This window comes from Trematomus bernacchii, unplaced genomic scaffold (assembly GCF_902827165.1).
Source record: "Trematomus bernacchii unplaced genomic scaffold, fTreBer1.1, whole genome shotgun sequence".
In the NCBI taxonomy this organism is placed as follows: Eukaryota; Metazoa; Chordata; class Actinopteri; order Perciformes; family Nototheniidae; genus Trematomus; species Trematomus bernacchii.
Genome location: NW_022987698.1, coordinates 7,883,794 through 7,909,202, shown reverse-complemented (window position 1 = coordinate 7,909,202; position 25,409 = coordinate 7,883,794). Strand labels below are relative to the sequence as shown.

The 25,409-nt window shown below is 39.8% G+C and overlaps 1 protein-coding gene across 1 annotated transcript in view; it reads left to right on the top strand.

The window, feature by feature from the left end:
* Nucleotides 1-25,409, top strand: part of ppp1r16b (protein phosphatase 1, regulatory subunit 16B) — a 94,722-nt gene that overhangs the window by 35,926 nt on the left and 33,387 nt on the right. Inside the window, 1 exon segment of the mRNA XM_034138884.1 lies at nucleotides 102-513. Within this exon segment, the coding sequence (XP_033994775.1) occupies nucleotides 249-513 (265 nt within the window). The 5' untranslated portion in view covers nucleotides 102-248.

Genomic DNA, 25,409 nt, shown 5'->3' with positions numbered 1-25,409 from the left:
ATCAAACTACTTCCACATTTTATTTGCTGATTTATTTATACGTTTAAAGTAATAAAAGTTTATGGCTGATATTTACGAACCCTCTCTCTCCCCTTACTCAGGACGTTTACTGCTGCTGAAAGGATGATGATGACGATGATGGGAGGAGGCCAGGGCCGAAGGTGCATCCCTCGCTAGAATCATACTTACTCCCCAGAACTTCACCCCTCCACCATCCATCCACTACTGTCGTCCCCTCGCCCGACGCCATGGCCAACCACCTGGAGCTGATCCAGGAGCTGCAGCAGCTGGACAAGGTGCCCAGCCTGGAGAGGCTGCGGGCGGCCCAGAAGAGGCGCACTCAGCAGCTGAAGAGATGGGCTGTGTACGAGAAGGAGATGCAGAACAAGAAGCGAAAGGCGGACAAGAAGGGGCGCAACGCCAAAGACCTCCATCTAGAGTCCAAGAGGCATGTGTCCTTTGCAGCCAGCGTGGCACTGCTGGAGGCCTCGGCCAGGAATGATCCAGATGAAGGTAGGGCCAGTAAAGAATATTTACGAGATGTACAAATTAGAAAATGGAAGTAAAGATTTACGGGGAAATGTGCTCTGTGTAGTGAACACGATAAATTACACAAGTGCTCTTTACACATGTGACCAATGTACTCACATAATCTAACGACTGAAGATTTACACTCACTGTAACACGGTAACACTGAAAATATGTGCTGGGGTTTCGTCCATAAGTGTAGAGTCAAATGCAGCACAAAGCTCGGTGATGCCACATTTGAATAATTACTCTAATTTCAGCCACACCTCACTGCTTCAGCGTGATATCAAAATGCCAAGGTCAGAAAAAAACGATTTGCTGGGCCTGTCCACTGAAACTGCCAGTGGGACTCGCTGCGTTCAAGCTGGATTTGTTCTGCTAGGAGAATGTTTTATCATTGTGAAATAATGGAGTTGTCACACTGAGATGAAAGTCTGCCAGTCTTTTAATTAAAATGTCTACGGATGGCCCCCCCCTATTTGGAGATAATAATTGTTTTCTTCAGTACAAACAGCCCCACAATGCTGTGGCAGTGCTAACAGCATGTCAGTGATGCAGGAATGATAACAGGCTGCTTATCATAGAGATATGACATCTAATTTAACTTTACTTTAACTTTAAATTAGATTGAACTCTTTTTTATTTTTTATCATAATGAATACAGCCCTAGCTGTGCTACTCTACAATCTTTGCCTATGCAAGCTGTCGGTACAGATATGGAAACAGCCACGAGGCCAAAATAATTCTCACATAGCAGATGCGGCCCTGTGCTACGTACACACAGACACGTGCACACACATGCACATATGCATCAGCTCCAGCTGGAATTTTCTTAATGTTAGATTTTATCATCTGTAACCTAAATAAAGGTCTGATGAAAGCAGCATGCGATACAAGGATATCACCTAATTGGGTTAAAGGAAAAGCTCTTTCATTACTATAAAAAAAGGCATGTCGGTCATGTTGCTGTTGCTGCTGGTTCTGCTGCTGCCTCATTAGACACAGATAGGTGTTGTCGTGTGAGAGATTGTAGAGATGGTTTGAATAGCATTACAAGGTTTGTGTGTTACCCTGCTGTGCAGTGTGTAGTCAAAAGTCTGCTGAGCCAATTAGACTTCAAACCAGGATGCTGTGGCTGTTGGAGTCATGTAAGTCATTAGTTTGAAAACTAGGAACATGCTACATCTACTCTTTTACTGGCAGCTTCTCTATTTAGACGTTCAAAAGTGATTTGAGAAATATTCCATGTATTCAAGTCCAGATTTATATGTAATGAATCATGGGGAAAATGAAATGTCAAAGGCCAGCTTTTGTGTGCTAGTGTTAAGGACGGATGAAACGCAGGGAAAAAAAGGCTTCAATTTATTTCATATGAAAGATATCTGAACTCTTTCAGTAAATCCCTTGTTCAATTTTATGAAGGCCGTCCAGCCTTTGGGTGTTCATATTTGGTGACTTCTATACAATAATACAATATATTCTATACAATAATACAATAATTTTCATGATTTAACAAAAAGCTTGGCTGGTATTTGTCCAGTCTGTAGCCTTGGCCAAACAACATCTGAGATTACATTAAATATGACGGGCAGGGTTTTGCTTTTTGATACAGTAGGCTGAATACAGATATAATGCTAGACAGTTGCTGTAGATATGTATTTATTATACATTTTTCAGAAAATGTGCTTTACAGAGTTGTACATGGAGCTACAAAATTAATTGGCTATGTACTCCACTGTAAACTCCACTATTCTGGAATAACCCACATCCCATTCAGTGGAAAGTACTCTTCACACCTTGCAGACCTATATTCAGTCTTCTACCTCTGAGGAGAAGACACTTCGCTTCCACAACACTCATCCTGAAGCAATCGGCATCCTACATGCGTCACTGGCTGCATAAACAAGCACCTACAGTACCCTTCAACTCGCCACATTAAGGAGAAGAGCCATATGGTTACTATCGTATTTATTGTTGTTACTATTTTGCATTTGTGGCAATGTGCTTTTGTGTACTCTTCTTGTTGTGTGTTCTCGGCCAATATATGTTTTGTTGTTGTTGAGCACACCTAAAAAATTACAAATGAACTGAATATATACTGAGCAACTGAGTATTTCACATGAAGTTAGGGATTGCATTGTCAGTCTTTACATGTGCAATTTTTGTCTATAGCTGCAAAAATCTCAAAAAATATTGGATGGATTTCCAACTAGGGATGTCCCGATCACCTTTTTTTGCTCCCGATCCGATCTTTATGCAATGCATTAAGAGAAAAAAAAGGTAACAGATAACGGCTGGTCATCCAACGCGATGAATTCAGCTATCTTGGCTGTTATTTTTTTGGCCTTTTCACTGTTCTGGGGCAGTTTCTCTTTCCTTTTAAAAGTCTCTGAAAGTGTCGGTTGTTTCAGTGCCGTTACCCGAGTGGCCGCTGTGTACTCGTCGTGTTGTTGTTGGTGTTTGTATTAGATTGGTCGTGTTGAACGTAGCTCTGTTCTTTCCACCACGCAGAACCTCCGCCTTGCAAACATTGCATCTGGCTGTTACACTGCCTTCGCTTTCAATTTTATAATACTTCCAAACTCCTGACATTTTCTCTGTCCCGACTCCCGAGGCACCAGCTGAACGTAGCCTCTTGTTAGCTTACTGCTACTATTAGACACTGCGCCCACTCTGTTGCCAGATTTGAGAGAAATAAGCAACCAGGTCTATGAAAACAAGCCCAAAAGAAGCAACACATACATGATGTTGTGTAATTTTAAACCAAAACTAAGGCCTCAGGATGACTTCAAGACGTGAACATGGTCATTTTTGTTTTGTAACATTAAATAAAATTATAAAAATATTTTATAAAAAAAAAAAAAAAAATCCCGATCCCCAATCTTTTTCTTCCGATTCCGATCTTTTGAATATCACGTGATCGGCTCCGATCCCCGATCACGTGATCGGATCGGGACATCTCTATTTCCAACAAATGTTGAGGATGAATCCGATTGACTTTGGTCTCTCTTATCTAGCACCATGGTATTGGTATTTGAAGTTTTGACTGAAATATCTTAACAACTACAGGATGGATCATCATGAACTTTGATCCACCATTTTGTTCCATCATGAATCTCAATAACGTTAGTAACCCTGAGTTTTATTCTAGTGCTACCATCAAATTAAATTCCTTTGGTATTACAGTTTTTGACTCCATACTCACAAACTGACCATTCATCTCAGCTGCACTTTGTTTCTAGTGCTTATAAGAAAATGTTAGGATGCTAAACCTGCTACAAATCCACATTTTAACATTGTCTGCGAGAACATACAGATCCTAGCATGAAATGAGATGATATTTACAGATGCCATCAATTATTATGTAGTTCTGACCAATGTAAATAATTAACAGACTTTTCCCACCTTTGAATAGATACAGCAGTGTCTCTTTGCTTTGGTTTGAGCATCACTGCTAACTGCAGAGGCTTTGTCAGTTCTCCTCACGGTGACAGTGCCAAGGCATCGAAACATTTGCCATCGGTGTCGCTTAATAAGGGTGACCATGAAAGGCAGAGAGATAAAACGCAAAGGGAGACAGGTTGTAATGTTGCCCACACAGCTCTGTGGCAGCTGGCTGGCTGATAATCTCCTCTCTCTCATTCCCTCCGGTCCCCAAATGCTCGATCAAGCATCGTGACTCCACACGCTATGCAGCTCAATGCTCACAGGCTCAGGGCTTCCTCCACTGAAATACTATGTGACAGTGCCATTCATTCTCCAATTGTACAGTCATTTCAAAGGAGATTATGTTAAAAATAGAAAAGAGAAATGTAATGTATATCAAGAGGAAAATGAGTTTTAGCATCTTTGAAAATCCTGACAATTTTGCATAACGTTATTTTTGCATGAATCATGACAACTATTCAGATCCCTAATCTTCAAAAACAATATCCACCAAAGCCAAAATGAACAGTGGAATGTTACAAATGTGTTTAGAAATGAAAGGAGCCATTTATAATGTATTTTTCCAATGGAGAAAGGAAGGAAGGGAGCAGTAAAAACAACAGAGAGGCTGAGATTGAGTTTAACCTGAGGCTGACTCCACCGGCCTGCAGGCCTAATGAGAGGAGAGGTTGGTTGGTAGGAGCGACTCCTGCTTAGTCCCTGATTGGTTGGCTGCAGTGAGATGTTTCCTGTGATTCATCCACTGCTCTCTCTTCTGTGTGGTTGCAGTCAGAGCATCACTGTGTAGACCTGAGGGTATGTGTGCGAGTGCACGCTGACAATTGTGTTTACATTGGTATGCATGTTTAATGCATCGAGTATTCGCTGTTTTTCGTCATTTGTAAGCTTCACTCTTGCACAGTAGATGTGTTATTACCTCCATTGAGAAGGTTATGTTTTGGTTTATTTCATTTTACTTTGTGTTAGGGAGTAGCATGGAACAAGGAAGAACCCATTCCATTTTGGAGCCCAGACAAAGCATGGAGCAGAGACAGAAATAGTTGTTACTATTGTTAAACTTGCGAGATAGTGCATTTAGCCTTAGCTGACTTCTGCACTCTCACAATGCCCTACTAGTTGTAACTATTTATACTTTTGTTTGAGTGTGTTCTGCTTCCTCTGAAAGACAACGTCCCTGTCATTATGACTTCCTCACTGGCGGCTTCGGGAGCACACTCACCAGGCCGTGAGGAGATGCAGATAGTGGAGGACACCGTGTGCACTCGAGCTGAAGATGTGTTGAGGCCAGAAGATGGAGAAAATAAAAAGTGGGAATATTTGAAGTCGCATGAAAGTAGGGTTTGAATGTGGGCTGGTTTATTTGCTAGACTGACTTATTTGACACACAGAAGAGGCTTTGATTTGAGGAGAAAGAAAAGAGGGACAGTTGGAGAGGATGGGATGCAAAGGGATTCATCCTGAGTCCCAGACCATTGCTTTGCCCTCCGGCTGCCACCACCCTGAACCCTCTGCCCCCCCGCTGTGATAAGGGGTGATGGCAGTGAATTATTGTGAAGCACCTCGGTGTATCTCTGCACGGCTCCATGGCTATTGAGACTGATGGGTTTTCTCCTCTCAGGAGAGCAGCTATCCTGCAAAGAAGCAGCAATAAGGGTCAGAAAGGACAGTCAGCACACACACACGCATGCACGCACGCACGCACGCACGCACATATGGGGAGTGGGGGCTGACCTGACATTTTCTCTTAACACCGCTGTGTTATCTGATGAAGTTGTCAAACACCTCAGTTATGATTGAGGGAGCCAAGGGACTTGTGAAAAAGAGAAAATAATAAAGGAACCATTTGAATTGTGCAAAAAACTTGCATTCTACGAATCACATGCACTGCTTCTAAAAAAAGTAAAATGTATGTTTACATTCATGCAAATTCTTATCCCAATTGACGTGAAAAGCATCTCAGTATAAATAATATCAGGCCATGGTAATGTAAACATTTGTTGAAGGGAATCATCTCTTTGATCAGCTGATTGTGAATGGGTGAAAACAGCATGGATGATAATGTCATTCATAAATCCTGACCGCTTTTCAAAGTGTCCTTGAGTAGGTCATTGAAGCCTGAGCTGCTCCCCATCGATCATCTGGCGAGCAGTACTGTACGAGCAACTCTAACTGCTGCACACTGCTCTGATTCAATTTTCCTATTTAATACAGACAATTTACAAAGTTAAATAATTACTACCGAGTACAAACTTTTTGCCTTGAGGTTTTAAACGACCATTTGTGTACATTGTATACGAACCATTGAGTAACATATAAGAACTAGTATGCACACTTTTTTCATATGATGTGTTGGTGCAACGTCCTTCATGAGGCATTCCTTTTAGAAAGTTACAGTAAGAACATTTTATAGTGAATATAAAACATCTGGAAAGATAACCAATTCAAGGTTGAAGCAGTGCAGTGGCCACAGAAGGAAGAGGAAGCAGATACCCGGAGAGTCTATAGGAACACAATCGTTTTTTTATTAACTGCTGCAGCTGTTAGCAGATATTTCTCATGGGCATAGTAGTTATTTCTTTTGGAGAACCTAAATGATAAAAAATATGTACGATGTGTAATATTCAGGGACTCCAGAACAACTCCACTTGTTTTACTTCTGAGACTGTTTGAAGACTGTCATTATACACCTGTTGAATCCTCACGTTGTAGATCTGCAACATTTTACTTGAAGTTGTATATAAACCTTTTGTGATAATGTGAGCAGACAAAGACAGTTGTATTTTTACCCCTCCCTGACCCGGTCTGATTATCAACGCTCTGTGTTTCCCACTCCTGGAGTCTATTTACGCATTGGCAACACCCAGCTCACCAATTTCCACTTATTATTCCCCTCTTTAAATCACAACTTGTAGCTTGATGTTTGAGAAGCCACGCTTTAAATCCATATTCCATTTTTAGCCCTGTGGCTTTTGCTTTTGGTTCACCGCCTTTCCCCCCCACCATATCATCACCATATAAATACAGAGAAGGAGACACTCCAGATTTCAGGACAGAAAAAGACCCCAGCTGCGAGTATCACCCCTGTGAAGGAAAATGTAGACATTGGTTTTATCTCCTTTTTTATTCTCTCTCTAGTTATTCGTGTGCAAATTAAGTCTCGGAGGAGCTTTTGTCTTCTTCTACTGTCTTATTAAAGTGGTAAGGCCTTCTCCTCAAAGGCCATATATATGCTTAGCTGCTCCCAGGCATATGGCAGCAACAGAGTGGCAATAAAGAGACACAAGAGGGAAAAGAGCACGAGTGCAACGCAAACAAAATACACATCAGAATGAACAAAACACTGACCTTTGGCAACGATGACCATTCTCTCTTTCATCCTGACTCCAACTTCATATCTACAGGAGGAAACACATTATTATACTGAACATGTTGCTTAACATTTGCTCTTCATACCAAATGCCAGTGGGGAACTGTACCAACCACTCGTATGGATATTTATGATAAATAAGAAAAAGCACACAGTTATATTGACATTTACAGTACTAGTGCAATATCTGTTAAGGGTGTGCTCATGCTGCTCTTTCTTAAGCAAATGACTGTATGCACGTGTTAATGTTACACTACAGTGTATGCATCATGAGTGCAAAAGCCCCCATTTAATGTTCAGGCCTCATTCAGGTCAATTCAAGTTTCATAAAATGTAAACACAAGGTCTTTAATGAGCAAATTGGTTCCACTGCCTGTTTTTAAAGCTCGGATAGGTGCAATGATAATTGATACTGTTGGTACTTGTCAATGTCTCTAGGTATGTAAATGTAGCCCTGTAAATACGATGTCCTTTTGTGTTATCTGTTGTTTTATGTTCATGTTGTAACCTACTTGCTGCCATGTTGAACAGGTCTCCCTTGAAAAAGAGATCGATGATCTCAATGGGACCACCTGGTCAAATAAAGGTTTAAATAAAAAAATAAAAAGTCCAATTTCAGACTACAAGGACAAGAAGCCCTCATTCACAAATCAGCAGCTCCCAAACCAGCTTCTCTGCTGTCATTAAGATTAATGAGCTGAGCATGTGACTAATCACAGATCTCTGTGATGATGTATTTATGTCACTGTTTCTGCTTTCTGTGTTAGATGCAATGATCATTTTGGACAAAGACAAAAGAGAATTGGTAAACTTCAAACATCTTTCACTTGCAGACTTAAAAGCAGCCAATAAAACCCCCCTGAAGCATTTATGCACCACTTCTTTCAATATTTGGTCTTATATAAAGAGCAGTGAGAAGTGATGCACAGGCTTGTTTTTGGAATGCAGAATTTATGTGAGATATGTCCCAATTTTCTTATTAATGATGAGGCCTATCTGTTGTTATAATGATTTTTCAATGACATTCATGACCAAGCCCTGTCCTATTTATAAATGATTGAGACACTCAAATATGAAATTGACATCTGTTATGCCACTGGCAATACAAACAAACCCAATGATTTGTGGAGGATTTTGACTAAGAGAAGTTTTAGCTCAGCACTAACTAACCATCCGTAACAGGAGGTTGTTTACCCGCTCGCCCAGCTAAGCTAATGCGACCTCTGACCTTTGACAACTGTAGCGTAAGCTGGCCGGTCTGGCTCTTGTATCCTGTGTCGCAACACAAATAACAACAAGGGTCAATACTGTGTTTGGACGCAGCTGTGTTTAGATCCTTGGGATCTAAAACATATTTTAGATCCCAAAATATGTTTGCAAAATTCTGTAGCACCTTTTTCAATAATCCTTTGTGTATTTCTAAAGCTGAAACATTTGACATTAACAATGAATTGATTATTCAGGTAGTCAACGGATAGAAAGGTAAATGGCAACAATTTTGCTATTCATTTAGTTATTTACATAATTTCTTAAGCAAGAATGCCAAAGACTTATTGGCTTAAACTTCCTGAATCAATACTTTTTTTTATGTATTTATAATTGTGAACATAATATCTTTGTACTTTTTACTTTGAAAGCTATCAAACAGTACATGATATTTTGGCTTATTGTTTTCTGGTAGGCTATAATTCATGCCTCCCACTTATCCACTGACCAAAGGATATCAATAAAATAGATAACAGTGGCTTTTTATAAAGAGTCCATCTTTCTATTATGTGAGTTCAGAGCTGCACTGAGATCTGAGACCAAATCTTAATTAAGTCTATAAAGTGAAAATATGCATTAATGTAAGACATGGTATAATGCCATAAACCTCCCTCCGGATTTATTCATATGCTCATACACTGAAGATGATTGCAACCATTTTTAATACCGCTGCATCTCTCCTGGTGACAAAATGAAGCTGCTTCACACAAGGCCAAATCAAGGCCTCTTCACTGCAGGCTCTTTGCATTCTTGCTTTTTTCTCTAGTGCCATCAACGTTGATTTTATGTGACATTTCTTAGCCGTTGATTATTTAAGTGGGTTTCGGCCGCGACAATGACAGGGTTGAGAACCAAGGGTAAAATAAATGTATCCTTGCCTTGCTGGTGTCTATTGAATGCTTCTCTGATTAGGAGGACTAGTCTTCCTCTCCTGACATCTGTGGATTTGTATTATTTTCAAGCAGGCTGCTGTCATCACTATTCCTGCAATTACTATTGATATTCTTCTTTCCTTTCTGTTTCCTGTTCAGCCTTTGTGATTAGGGCAGCTTTCAGGTCTCCCCCCCCCCCCTCTATGTGTATGGGTGTTGCTGCTCCGCCTGGTTCACACTGGTACGGCTGTCTCCTCCTCACCGAGCTGCTTCACGTGCCTCAGGCAGAGAGGACTGACTCATCCTGGTCATATAACATCAGCTGGGATTCAAAATGTTTTGAAGTATTGAGGTTGGTTGGGACTAAGGAGTGTAAATGTTTATCAAGTTTATATTAAGGAGCACATTTAAAAATAACCACGCTGATTTAAAAAGAGATTAATTAATACACAGGATCAAATAAAAAATCAAGAGTATACATGCATATTTAATAAAAGCTTCACATATCAAATAGCATTGCCAAAAGCAAAATTAAATACACACCAACAATGTGGCCAGGCATACATTCATGATGGAAAATGAACAGGTTAAAATAAGAGACAATGGAAGAAAAATATCAAACTTAGTGAAAAACTATTTCACATTTTAAGTCCAACAACTAAAAAAAGATTGATCACCTTAATTTGAATAACTGGGTGCTTTGAACGGACAGCTGTTATTGGTTACCAGATGCAATGGGTCATGAGGTTCGAATACGGATCAGCAGTTCAGAAATGTAACCAGTCCATGATGTGCTTTGAAGACAAACAAGAGAACCCAGAGAAAAGAGGCCGGTTTGTGATATTGTGTGAGTGTTTGGTGCAGTCCGTTGAAAGAGCAGTATGCATTGGACCGTGCAAAGTTTGCCTTGTTTAGCTTCATCATTTCTCATGTTTCTTGGCCGTGTAACTGTCACACAACAACAAAGGGTCATTTATGAAACTTCAGCACTTCACTGACTGTCTCTGCCACATTGTGTCCTCTCTTTTCAGTACAGCCCTAATTTTCTTCTTTTCATGTCCATTTCTTTCTGCTTCATTAGCCCCTTTCCAGACTGCTCACTGGAAGCCACACTATTGCTGTTGCTATTCACTGTGGTTATTAGTGAACTGTGCTGCACTAAGCGGTAGTCTGCCCATGAGCTCCAGAGACCTCCTCCCTCTCCCCCTCTCCTCTTTCACATCAGTCAAATATCCAGGGAGAGCCCCGACTCTCAACTTAACTCCCATTTCCATGGTAACTGAGGCAGACGTAGAGAGGTCCAGGCAGCCGTGGCCCCGAGCTGCTCAGCTGAAAAGAAACAAATTGTGCACCATCATTCTCGCTGCTGCACGGGATAGTATGTGAGAGCCTGAAGGACATGACTGCTGGGTTAAATCACCTTCAAGTTAAACTGTCATGGGGGAAAGTGAATGGTTTGATCCAAATGATGTTCCAATGACATTAGTGAAAGTCCTTTGATGAAAGGTTACAAGATAAACATCCATTAAATATATTCAACTTATTGAGAAATTGTAAGGATATAAAGGTGTCTTAGGTGACAAAGATGTCAGATATGAGGGGGTGTAAATCATCGGATGAAGATTTTCTTTCAGAAGTATCAGAAACTAAGTGTGTTTTGGGAAATAGTACTTTAAGTTCTAAAACAAATGGAAAGAATGGTAGGTGTTTATTAGTTGAATAACACTATTACAGATCAAAGGAAAAGACAAAGACTGTCTACTTAAAAAAACGAAAGCACCAAGATCCCCTAACCTTAGCAAATTACTCATTTTAAACCAAACTACAATGTTTCTCTTATAACCAGGTCATGTTTTTACCTAAAGCTAATCACCCCTTAACTATATTTTCGTCACATCATAAAACTTGTTGCTAAAATGAGGATGTGGGGAAGGTTGTGCTATTCATACAAAACTAAGAGCTTATAATTGTTGAAAAATGCACACCTCGGTAAAAGAAAAACATTACTAACAGTAATTTAAATTGCACATTACTGCATTCACACAATGTATGAAATAAAAACAGGCAAAAATTAAATATAAGTGACACTGAATGGCTTTGTATAAACTTCAATTGTGATAAGTCTCCACATATGAAGAGTAACTGAATATGTTAAAATCACTTTGTTTAAACCCCTCCAAATGCTCAGTGCTCACTTCATTATGCAGACAGGCAATCGTCTTTGAAACTCTGTGGTGTTTGAAGCCCACCTGCCGCACGCTGGCCTGCTGCAGGCGTCTAAGTGGCAGTCAGGGTGATCCGCTGCTGACAATCCTGCAACTGCCTGATCAGCACCCTGCTGCTCCCCCACTCTTCCTAAACCACCTTGTAACATCTCCCAGTGTCTCTCCACCTGCTCCCCCCACACAGCAAATCCTGCAATAGGATTCTGGATTATCCAACCAGGATTAGGCCTCACCAATCCAAACAGGGGGCAGCGTGTTTCACCAACAACACTTACATTGATAACGCTCAAGAGGCCCACTGACCTTTCTAATTGTATGTTGTGAAACTCAAGAAACACCTTTGGACTGGGAGGATAGATGTCAAAGGATTTAAAGGCTTTATTTAGCATATGAACGATAGCATGTTGGCAATACAAATCGTAAGTCTTGGGCTCTTTCAATAATGCAACATACAATAAACCAACCTAAAAAAAAAATAGATATAGAATAGTACACTAAAATAATGTGAAAGACATAATAATGGAGGTACAATTCAGGCATAAGTAAAACATATTCATAAAAGATGGAATTGGCCAAACAGGATGACATTTGAAGCAGAGAGTACATTTTTGAATATCCTGTTTACCATGACAACAGATCTTTATTAATAGTACGTTGAAAAATATGTTGGTGATAAATGAACTTGTACACTTGTGCTCCGATTGAGGAAGTGAACATTTGTATTGCTTTGGTTTTCTTCTTCTTCTTATTGTTATTATAAGTCATTAAAACTAAACCTATATGGATTTGATAAGGGATTTAAACTCAGGGTCAGAAAAGCAGATTATATGCTCAATTCAGATTTATTAAAATACCAATAATAACCTCAACCCTACTCTATGCCATATTTATCAGTTATTACTGGAGCCATTAAACCCAAATGGGGTCAGTGGACTGGAGCTGAGCTGGGATGAACAAACTGCTGCTGGGTTTATCCTGAGGAGCTGCAAACAGCAGGCTGAGAAATATACCTCGATGCTTTTAGCCTCAGAAACCCTCAGTGGAACAACCATTTTCATATTTACATCAAAACACATTAGAAGAAGTAGCAGAAGTAGAAGAAGTAGAACTTAGCTTTTAAGAATTGATTGATTTAGTTTTGTTTGGACTACACTACAGTGTTATGAACGAGCAGTTTATGGCGATTAAATCAAATTGCATCCAAAGACACTTTGGCTTTGAAGTGGACTGTAATGCTTTGCCCTTTTATGAAATGGTCGTAAACACAATGAAAGTTGAAAGAAAAGATCAAAATGATGCAAGAGGAACCAAAGATGTATCAGATTTCACACAACTCTTTCTGGATCCACAGAAGGCTTTACACTTCATACGCTGTAGCGCTCTGATAGACCAGAGCCACATGTGACTCAGGTTTTCAGTTTAATTTTAGCTCTAAGTTTATTTATCACTAAAGATGTCGCACCCTTGTCTCAGTCGCTCCCAGGCACTTAGTCTTATTTTCTTTTCCTCCCTCTCTTCCCCTATACCCAGTGGAAGCCTGCTTGCTATCTCAACGTCTTTTAATAAGCATGCTGGAGCTAATTAGAGGGAGCATTGCTGCATAATCCAGCGTATTACTGAGACAAACAATACTGACGCTTCTCTCTCAACTTTATATAGCATATATTCTTTTCTTTCTGCTACCATAGATGTACAGACTTGAACAATACTTTTAAATTGAATTTACACTTTTAAATTGGGAAGAACATTCATTGATTATGTCTATAATCTTTTGTTTAATATAAAATAAAGCCTGCACAACGCAGTCTTAACTGAATTATAAGAGCTGATGTGGCATTTGTTTGGCTTCGGTTTAGTAGATTTCCAGAGAGTACTTATTGAAACGTAAGATTGATGATTTTGAAATGGTGTTCTGGCGCGCTCCATCTGTTTCTCCACCTGATGTGACTCTGCAATGATACGGCTGATTATGAAGCCTGGATTGGTTCCTGGTCTCAAGGTCTGCTACAATATACAAACTAGTGGCATGGCTACAAGGATGGAAAAACATGCTAACCTGCTTAGCTTGCTCATGTTAGCATTTAGCTCCAAGCAATCGCTGGGCCTCAGTACAACAGCATATGGAAGTAAACGTATAGTCTTGTTTACACGCCATCAAGGTCTGTTATTGCTGAATCAAGAACATTGGTTATAATCATTTTTCCTTTGGGTTTTTTTTAACTGCTATTTATGCTTTCAGTGTGATCTATGTCCTAATTGAATATAGATTAACAGCGCCAATGCAAATCAAACAAATAAACCCAGACAGTGTTACCAGTGTCTCATGGAATGGACGAGTTAACTTGATGGGATTGAGTTTTAATCTTTATATAATCTTTATTTCTTCATTTCATTCATAGTGCCAGCTAAAAGACAACGCTTGTGATTTGTCATTGTGTCCTCGCAATGTCAGCAGGCCGCCTTATTGCCGGATTGTTTTGTTTATAACATCATTAAGAGTGCTTTAACCGGGTCTACCTTTCAGAGCGAGTTCCAATTATCTTTCCAAATCGAAACCTGAGCTCATTGCAGTTAGTTATGTTTGTTCAGCATTAATATGCTCCTGGTGACCCAGAGGACACCTGCTGCATCCCAATCCACTGTTTGTTGTGTCTCACAAGGCCTGCCCTCTCACTACATCTGCTAAAGCAGTGTAACATACAATTCAAGTCCCTTAAGAGCTCATCATGTGGAGGATAATTATATCACACAGTGGAATGCTAATTATATCAATGATCTTCTCCCATAATGTCCTACTAAAACCAATGTCATTTAGCTGCTACTTATGGACACGCTGGTGTCCTACTTTCTGCACAGACGACAGGAAAGCAGATCCGGCTACCTTGCCTGAAGAGCCTTTGGAACATAATTATGTTTTCTCTGCCAACTGTCAAACTCTGTTTGGCGCGTTTAGGGCCATTTCACTATTTCTAAGATTGAAGGTTTTAATTTGTGGTAACTGATGCGCAGTGATGAATATGTTTTCTACATTAGCCTTTTTCCATTTGCAGTGAATAAGTGAAAAACTAATGAATAAGGGTTATGGCAAAAACTCATGATGATAGAAATTAAATCTAGCAATATATCGATCAATTAGTTCGGTATCGCAACTGGGAATAGATATATTCATAGATAAGAGGGATTTCCAGATCATTTCAAATGTTTCTTCACATACACGGTCTGCATATATTGTTTTTGGGTGAGGAACCTATACAAATTGCTCCTTTCTCCTATCCTAGGAAAGATCTAAAAGTAAAAAAATGGCTGCTTATCTTTAAAGACATATAAAGGCTTACTTAAGTTAAGGTTTATGTTCATTTTCTCTTCAGTTCTCCTGAGTAGGAATTTCCTAGAAAAACCAACGTAACGAGTCATACAAAAATGATCCCCCTCAATCCCTGCCTGTTTTTTTATCTTTCATTTCATTTTTCTCTGTTAGAACATTTCTTGGCATCAACCTCCTACCAGGTGCCAGATCATAAACTAAAACTATAAAAATGGAAAATACAACAGGGAGAAATCGTAAAAGTAGTGTGAAAGCTGGCAAATCCTGTTTCAAAAATAAGATTGAATCGTGGGTCAACTTTCCCCCACTGGTGAGCACCATTACCCTTAAAGACATTTTAATTTACTGAGTGAGGTTGTTTTCCTACAGAGGCCCTATGTTGCTGCTCACATGCACAGTACATGTGTTGGCATTGACTTGTTGCATGCTTGAAATGCATTCACAGTAGCGCCTACCCTCTAATCAGTGTTAATGTAAGCAAGCCATAGTAACCCTTTAATTGAAAGACAAACATAACATTTAACATGTGTCCTCCATAATGTTAAAGGTAAGGGACCGACAGTTAAAAGTGCTAATGCCCGATGGCTAAAGCTGGATAGTAGCCCACCACAGATATTGACAGTAATTTTCCTTTTAGCACAGACTTTTGGTTAACTCAATGATGCCATGAAATATGATTTCAGAAATATGTAAAGAAATGGCTTTTTCCAATTTTGAACAATGGAAATATATTTAAGTGAGGAGCATTACAATCACAGTAACAGTTAACAGAATCACTTAGAGCAGCCCTGAATATATTGCCCTTGTCTCTATATTAAGTTTGACCCATCTTGAAATGTTTTATCGTGCACGTAGTACTGTAAATTCTCAGTGTTTCCTGCAGTACTTTACAATCTGACCTCAGCGGCATATCAGTGTTTCAAAGGGATTATAAACCACAGTGACATTTCGGATTTATTACACAAACGATTCCCTCAGTTATCAGATAATATCGGAGATTTAAGGGCTTCTGTGGCAGCTATTATTGCTGCACAACAAATGTTTGTCTCTTCAATAGAGCAAAGAGAGATACTCTGAAAATCAATTCTCCACTTGGATTGTGCTGCGTCTGAACCCACACGGCCCCTCTTCATATCACAATCTTTACTTGATCCTCACTTCACCGGCCGCGCCCCCTTATCAGTGATCGATGAGTGTGAGATATGAGCCTACAGGGGCATCACTGTGAGACAGCATCTTAAACTAAACCCTGACAATAACAACATCCATGCTATTAACTGTACACCTGCTAACAAAGGGGATCATTTTCACCACAAGAGACATGCAGGTGTTATGTACCGTGTTAAAATAGTTATTATCCGTGCATGCAATATGCTGCGATGTGAGGCTCCCTCATCAATTACCTGACAGGGATTTCCTGAACAGGAATAAGTAAACTCATACAAATTAATCCTGAAATGAACCCTGAAAGATCCTCATCTGCGTAGCTGCAAAGATAAAAGGTTTGAGGAGCTGAAATGATGAAATGATTTATGTGAACTCCACAGTGTGATAGATGACTGCACAAACCAGTAAAATGACCATTATTTAGAATTCAATCTCTGTGATAAATCTCTCACAGTGATTTCATTTATTTTGTAAATTGTTAAGAACCAACTTTCTGTGGAGATTTCCTTATGCTGCGTTCACACCGGACGCGATGCGATGTTTGGGGGCGGCGCGATTACATGTAAAGTCAATGCAGAGACGCGGACAGACGCGAATTCGCTCCGACGGCGCGCATGAAGCGGTGGACGCGGCGCGAATCACGCGATTGAGGCGATTGAACGGTGCCGCGTTAAACGCGAGAGTTCAATTTTTTCAACTCGAGCGTCAAATTCACGTGACGCGTTCTCGCGGAAGCCAATCAGCGGTGAGGATCTCAGCCGCCGTCACTGACGTCACTGACGTTCAACCACACAACATCAGCCGTTAGCTGTTAGCAGTTAGCACACAGAGCTCACAGCTCCTCATATCTGTTCAGAAACTGGACAAAAGTTAAACAAGTACAAACCACAGACTGTCTATGTCATGGCGAATACAGTCGCTGGTTTATTTATGTCTGTAGGTCGTTGTTATGAGTGTGGAATGAGCATATACAACGTTAGCTTAGCCTGGTCGACCCGATCTTCATTCAGAAAACAAGCATTTTAAACAATTTTTCGCCTGCCGTCTTGTCTGCAGACTTGTCAAAGTATTAATTCATGGTTTTTACTAACCGGTATCAGTATGTTGTTACTTCGGCATCATTTAGAAACGTGTATTACAATTTAATCACGGTAAAATATGTTCATTTTGTTGTAGTTGTAGCTCCCGAGCCAGCGCGTCTTGTTTGAATGATGCGAGTAAACACAGCTGGCAGCCGCGGTGAAACTCCAGCGTTTAGAGCGATGCGATAGGAGCGATTAGAGCGAAGCGAATATTCGCATCGCGTCCGGTGTGAACGCAGCATTAGAGATGTGTTGAAATAATCTGAAAGATATGACCCTTCCCTGTCAATAAATATAAATGTAACATAACCTATCACGTACAATGTGTTGGAGCGCTTACTAATAGAAGTGCGAGTGTTACATAGTGATGTCACTATGTTAAAGAAGTAAACAAAGGACTCCAATGGATGAGTTTCAGGCAGGGGGGAGTGTGTGGGAGAGAGATTTGAGCCAATGCAGACCTTCACATGCACAAAACCCTATATAACACTACAGGAAGGGCAAGACCCTCAACGCATAATAGGGCCCCTTTAATGTTCATTGTCTGATACTCATCCATAACCACAGACGTTGATGTTACTGCTCTGATGTTGGACAGTATGCATCAGATGCTCTTCAGGTTTTATAATAATTTCTGTGCAAATGTACAAGGCAATACGGCAACATATAAACCATAAAGTACCTATTAAAGCATCATTTCGCTTTGTTTAGGTGCACTGCAGTAAAGAGGATTTACAGTTTTAATAAGAGCCGCCGTAAAAAATACAGAAGTTCCTGAAGTGTGTAATAATCGTGATATTCATGGCTCCACTTTGGAGCCCTGATTACTGCTGTGAATAACCTCTTATCAATAATCAGGAAACTTACGACCTAAAGTAACTTGTGTATAGTCAGAGTGCATTCACTTGGGATTTGTTTCCAACACACACACTCACACACAGAATTGTGGAGACACAGTAAGATAACAGGAAGGAAGGGTGTGTTTCTCTCCCTGCGCTGTTGTTTGTTGATGTATCTTTTATCTTTTGGGAAGCATCTCGCTCAGCTCCGTCTCCTCCCTCGATGGGAATTTACGGGCCCTGCCCAGGAACACGCGCAGGAGATTTCTGCAGCGTTGTGTTGCTGGCTTTTGGTCGTTGTAGATAATCACCATGGTGACCCCCTGGATGTAATGGATTGATTTTGAAAGATTTTTCTGTGTGCGTTTGCTCTGTCCCACAGGGTGTTGGTACAGACAGATAGGAATCACACTCAGGGTTTGTGTCGCCAGCTCTATTTTACTTTCTCTATTCCTCTGCAACTCTCAGCACAATGTATCTGTCTGCCTGATGAACAACATTGTTATCCCCCGCGCGCGTCCCTGTCAGGGTTTCTATGATTTATTCTCTAGCATCTATTTTCTTTTTTTCATCATAAAACTCATATGCCAAGGGTAAGATAAAAGTAGACAAGTTGCACATTTTTTACTGCCATTGTTCATTAGGTCTGAGTCTACATGCTGCTAATGAGACATGCAGGACGGAAAGAAATACCACCGTCTGTTCATGAAAAAGGACTTTTCAGCATCTAGAATACACTAAGTTTGTAAAAGATAACAATTATCCTAAATTACAATGTTCATACATTGGCTCGCAGCGGTGGTGCATCACTAGTAAATTAATACAAATACTGGAATCACATATAAAGTTATGTTATATTGAAAGTGCTATTGCCAGAACAAAAATCCTGCCATGGACATTTTAACAGTGATTATTATTTTAATTTCATCCATAAAGTCACATTTTTGAGGTTTTACATCATTTTGTGTCTCCCTCGTGTCAATTTAAGTTGTCCATAAAGTAATCTGGTGATGACAGTGTTGATTACAGTAGATAATGCCTTTTAAAAGACTGTGTTTCGTGTTTGTGTGGCTCTTTTCCTTTTGAAAAGACAACAATATGATTCAGCCATTAATCGGTCTGATTATGTTAGTTTGTGTGACAAATGACATCTTAGAGGTTTTCTGTTGGAGGTTTTCATGACAGATTTGGATATGAATCAAAAGATGTGTCATTGTACTGAAAAACATGACCTTATCAGGATTTATAAAACCAAAAGGGACCAGTTCCACTTTGAGTATGACCATTCATACAAATTGATTCAGATCCTACTGGAATTTGAAATGTATAAAAATGACAACATATAACCTGAAAATGCATTTTTTGTATTCTCACCTACATGAAAGGAAACTGAAAGATATCTTAGGTATGCAACAATCTCTGTGGTAAGATGTTCTTTGAAAATGCAGTTTGCTACTGTGTGTGATAATGTCCGCTCACTTTTTCCCCCTATAAAGTAAAAAGGAACGACATAGAGTATTTGAGGTCTTTCTGCAGAGAGGCATTGATTGTGGAGATGCCTCAGCATTGATGCATTTGTACGAGTCACTCTGTATGACAAGATAAAGGAGGCCACATTATTACGCTGGCACTCTTCCATTCCCACAACACCTTTATATTGTAACTTCAGTTTATTGTGTGAACGCTAAAGCATTTGATTTTCATAAGAACTTTATTGGACATTGTTTCATACAGAACAAAGATTGGAAACAAAAACTACGTATTCCACCCAGACCTAAAATCACACAACAAAACAAATCATAAAATATGCATCAAACAAACAAAGCACCAGAAACATTCATAAATGTTAAACGAGTCGTGTCCCTGCCTCGTTCTGCTGTTTAAACTTCTCCGTCTCGCTTTTTCCTTCACATCACTCTCATCTTCAGATATCACACATCATAACTCAAATCCATTTCATCTCAACTAATGCACCAGCGCCTATCTCGCTCACAGAGAAAGCAATTTAGCACCAATGCATATATTTTGGTGCATGCCTGACCATCTGTGAGTGTGTCTGTGCCTGTGAGCATCTGGTAATCTCACTCTGGTTTCCAGCACACATGTACATTTTTTAAATATTTAATTTCCAGGCTGAAGAGCTGACTTCCTCCTCCCGTCAGAAACCATTACACACAACTGTCACCTTCTGATTACTTTCTCAGACACTAACAATGTGAAATGTGTTCTATATGCTCACATGCAAACACACGGGCGGCTCCCACATGATTATGATATAACATGAAAACAATAATGAATGAATGAATGTACAAACGACCTGCTGCAGGGCCTTCTGTACAGGATGTGCCAGCAGTCAGTATTGAATGGAGATGAATAGCTGTGTGTCGCAGCGGGGGAAACGAACAGTGACAGGATTTATCTAGTGTTCACACAGACTGATTGTTTTACTTTCACAACACTTTATTGTTTACGATGAAACTGGATTGTTTTGTTAGTCAAGCTGAAATGAAGAGTTTTATTGAAGCTGAATGCTACAGAAATTAGATTTTTCTTATTAGATCAGAGCTGCTGGATTATTGAATTATTTGCTTTATTCACAGTAATGTTTGAGGACAGGATTTGAGATTATCTCAAGAATGTTGTGGTTATTTCTTTTAGCGATATGTCAGATGGATGAGACTTCAACTTGAACTTCGTCAAGATCGTTAGTAAAGATATTACCTTAGTAATATGCCCTTCACATGTTGCGTTTTTCTTTGTCTTGGAGTTATTTGGTTTATTTTTCTATTTTTACGTCTTTAAAGTTGGTTAGTCAAACATGCTTACAATTGTATCTGGCGTTAAGGCAGAAAAACATAATGTTTAATTAATGTATTCTACTTTTGATCTAGTATCTAAAAGAGTGTTAATGAGACACCACGCTCCAAAGTACCTTGTATTTTCGAACAGCCCCATAAACTCAGTTCTACCGTTGGACAGGCCTAGTGTCGTTCACTGATGTTTATGATACATAATCAATCAGTCTGAGGTTGACCACTCTATATTCATCTTTAACAGTAGGACTGTTAGGACCCCACTAAGGTCTAGGGGACCTGGAGACATTAACACACAACAACCAATAATATGAGAGTCAGCGTAAAGGTTTGACAAAAGGTTTATTTTTGTAAACCTAGAAAACTGAACAGAAAACCTTACAGAAATTCTCTGTGTGTGAGGAGGAGTCGTCGAAGGATTGTGCCAAACAAAAGAAACAAGCATAACAAAACCAGGCCTATCTCTACGTCTATCCTTTGAAACCAAAACTCAAACAAAAACCCTCACTAACTAAACTACTCAGAATAGGACAAAACAGAATACAGGGGTGACAACAATCCGCTAACCTAGTGTGTCTTAACATTAGTTACCTACGTGATGAGAAGTGTACAGGGTACCCCAGACTTACCTAACTCCTCCACCTCTCAACACACACACACTTTCAACATAGGTCATACAAAACAAAGAGAAATATTGTCGTTGCAAGGCAGTAAATTGCAGGCTCCTCCATCAGCAATCTACCCAGAGTGAGAGAGCGAGAAGACTTCCTGGGTGCCTCCTTTATGGTCGGCCCTGGCTGCTGATAGGCCAGCTTAGGGTGAGAGGATCCAATCAGCCATCAGACTCTGGTGCACAGGCAGGTCCTGATCAGCTGCTGATTAGCTGTGCAGAAGACAGGGAGAAGAGAGAAAAGCAGGAGGGAAGGAGAACCACACAAGTACAGCCTGCCTGGCACGTAACAAGGACTAACAGTATTGGTTAGATGCTTTATGCAGTATGTCGGCAGTTTGTAATGAAAAATTATCTTTTGCATGCAATCATTTATCATATTATAGACTTGAGAATGTGATTAATGTGTGGATGCAGATAGTATACTGTAGGTGTCTGCAGCTGTAGTGCTTGGTGACAAAGAGAAGATACCCACTGAACACTTACTCATATAATCATTTTCATGTCTTGGTATTTTACCAACAATTTAAACAAAACTAAGCTTCAACATTTCATTTCATTAGCTGTAAAAGCGATTCCAAAAACAAGGTGTTTTGCAGGTGTTTTTGTTCCAGCTCCTCTTATAGTGGGTATCTTTGTGATTGAAGTATCTTACAAACAGCCAGCAGCTGCTGTGTTTCTTCACTGTAGCTGAACTCTGACATCCCAGCTCATGGGGGCAAGAAAAAGGTGAATGTCTCCTTTGAAAAAATACATAAAAGTCCTCTCATGACCTCCTGAAATCCTCTCATTACAAGTTTGGAGTGGTCTCGCCCAGACTGTGACTCATTGGTAGAGCAATTTGCTACAGTAGATTAACAATCAGGAAATACATATATGTGAGATTAGAAGTGAGGATGTCTCATTGCATCCTGAATTCATTTATATCTGGATTTATCAAATCGTTTTTCATCAATGGTTTTTTCTTGAATTGGCTTTCTTAAATAACATAGCGGTGTCGAACAGAGAAATACTGTATGTTTTTCACTTTTGCTACTTAGTGTAGTTGTTTATATGTTATGTTTTGATATATTCATTTTTTAGAAAAGGTTATGCTATTGAAGTCAGACATGCAGAGTGCACTCAGAAAGTAGAAAAGACTAGTCTGTGTAGAGGGAACAGTATGTACCACCACTCAGTATTCAATGCGATATTTCATTTTCCTTTTCAACATAACAAAATATGAAAACATATTTTTGAATGCACTGTATTTAAAAAGCAGTTTGTTATTTAAATATCTGTAATAAACCATTTTGAATGGAGCTTGATTTGGATACAACATGAACATCTTGTAGAAACTCATAGTGCAGTAACTTTTAATAAGCAGATTCAGCCTTTTCATAAACCTAAATCTTTAAACCACTGGAACTTACTGAGAGTCACAAAATGTCATGTACTGTATGTAGACTTCTCTAGGTATCGGGAAATAAGTTATTAATATAAAATTAGTTATTTTCAGGAGAGCTTGAGGCATCCAACATAGTTTTATTAAAATGCAGTTTTCAAGCTAATTGAAATCCAATTAAAACCTAATTAGACAGCTAGAAATGACATTTAGAAAGCCCCCCTAAGAGTTTAAAAACATAAAAACACTTCAGTATCTAATTAAAAGAATATCACAGATGATGCAGTGTGGTGTTGTGTCTGTACTCCCTGTGAGATGTGTTGTCAAGGTTGCTCAACCACAGCACAGCACTCAGCAGTCTGGAAAGCCCTGCTCTGGAAAACAGAGATGGTGTGTGACATTTATTGGACGCAGTCAGACTGAACTTGCTCTGTATGACCTTGGGTCCACTTCTCTCAGCACTCACTGTAATATTTCACTTTTTTTTTCTTTGTTTACCTCTTACAGGGGTGCATGAAGAGAGAAAGCCAGACAGCTGCAGCCGCTCATGTTGTTTGGAGTCCTCGTTCTGAAAGGCAGCTGCAGATGTGTCTGTCTGGGATCTTGTGTGCATGGTTGTGATGCTACTGAAATATCCGGACAAAGACAAATGTCACATTTGATTGTTGACAGCAGTGTTTATCAGAGGCCTAATTGTGGTCTAATAGCTGCAGGATTCAGGAAGTGGGATAATGGAGTTAGGCTGGTGATGGATGCACTTCTATCAATCTGCTTTACTGTAGAAAAAGCACTCCCTCTGCCACATTTTGTGGACTTCACAATGTGTTTCCATAATGACCAGTTGCCATTATCCTCAATCAGCACAGACCTCTAACTCTACACTCAGAGGAAACTCCTACACCACACCCAGCGGACATAAACACCAAGCTTTCTACTGGTCAATTTTCATTTATATACATCTTGTTGTCATGGCCTCAAAACCTCCTCTTTATTTCATGGGCAGTCCTATTAGAGAAGTAACTGTTCATAACTTTCGATTGCTGCAAAAATGTCCAATGCAGCAACTCCCAAAGAACCAGCTTTACATGTGTGTATGTATGTGTGTGTGTGTGTGGGCTGTATGTAGAGAAAACCAAAATATGTACCTTATCGTGCATGGACCAGCACCAATTGATGTATTTAATGCAGGGGTCTATAAGGGCTCAGTTTGATTATCTCTCTTAAATCTCTCCGAACAGTATCCTCTTAGTGTGTAGCTGACAATATCAGCTATACTTTTCTGTCCTCTGTCTCAAGTATGTTTGACATTACTGATCAGCTTTCATTTGAACCAAACCCAACTTTTTTTATTCATGCTTTATGCTGGTAACTGCAACCTAAGGTACACGTTTTTTATGTTTTACAACCATTTTCTGGCCTGAACGGGCTGATTATTATCATGAGAAATAGGTTGGCCATGTCTACAGTATATGGCCAAACCTATTTATTTATGTATTATCACAAACTTCTACATCATCCACAACCAATGTCATAAAACACAGAAAATCTGAAAATCCTCACAAACGATAATTTGGAACTACATATTGTTTGTTACACAAATCACGACAAACACATATAAATGCAGGATGTCAGAAAATGTACTTCAGTGTTACCCCCCACCACCTCATAAACCAAATCTACGCACTTTATGTGGCATATATATTCATGTCCGTACTCCACTGTGTGTCATTGCAATTGTCTTCATCTTCTGCTGTATGTATGTGTCTGCATAATTTTGTTTGTTTGTGCGCCTAGTGGTGCATCTACCTCTCGTGCCTGTATGTTTTGGCATTGTAAGGATCAGATTATTCCAAATCTCTCTCATCTCTCTGTCAGCGTCATAACCTGCTTTATCTACTCGCTCTGCCTTTTTAATTTTTTTTGTCTCTGAAATAAAGGCAGATGGCAGCGCTGCCCAAAACAGGGGATAATAATGATGTGGAGACGAGCTGCGGCGGCACTTCCTGCTCAGGCCGGCAGGTTTAGCAGTGCGCTGTGATGGCAGATATTTTGTGAATTAGGGTCTGGGCGGAGGGTTTATCTATTGGGACTATGAGGCAGAAACAGTGTAATCCCAAGCATCATTACATCATAACCCTCCCCTCACCCATCATTCATCCATATTTCCAAGGTCAGTTGGGTAACATCCTGTCTGTACTGATAATTTGAGAGATTGAAGTTCCTGCAGGGATGTATCACGATGAGTGGTGGGATTAATGGATTTCAGATTGATTGGTGATGTCAGTGGTTTACAGAAGATTAAGTAAATGAGCACCTGCAGGATGTGTGAGCAATCGACAGGAATCCAATCATGCTTTCACCCTGCATCTCATTATTTTGTTTTCCCATTAGCCAGAACATTGTATTCTCTCTGAAAAATGGATT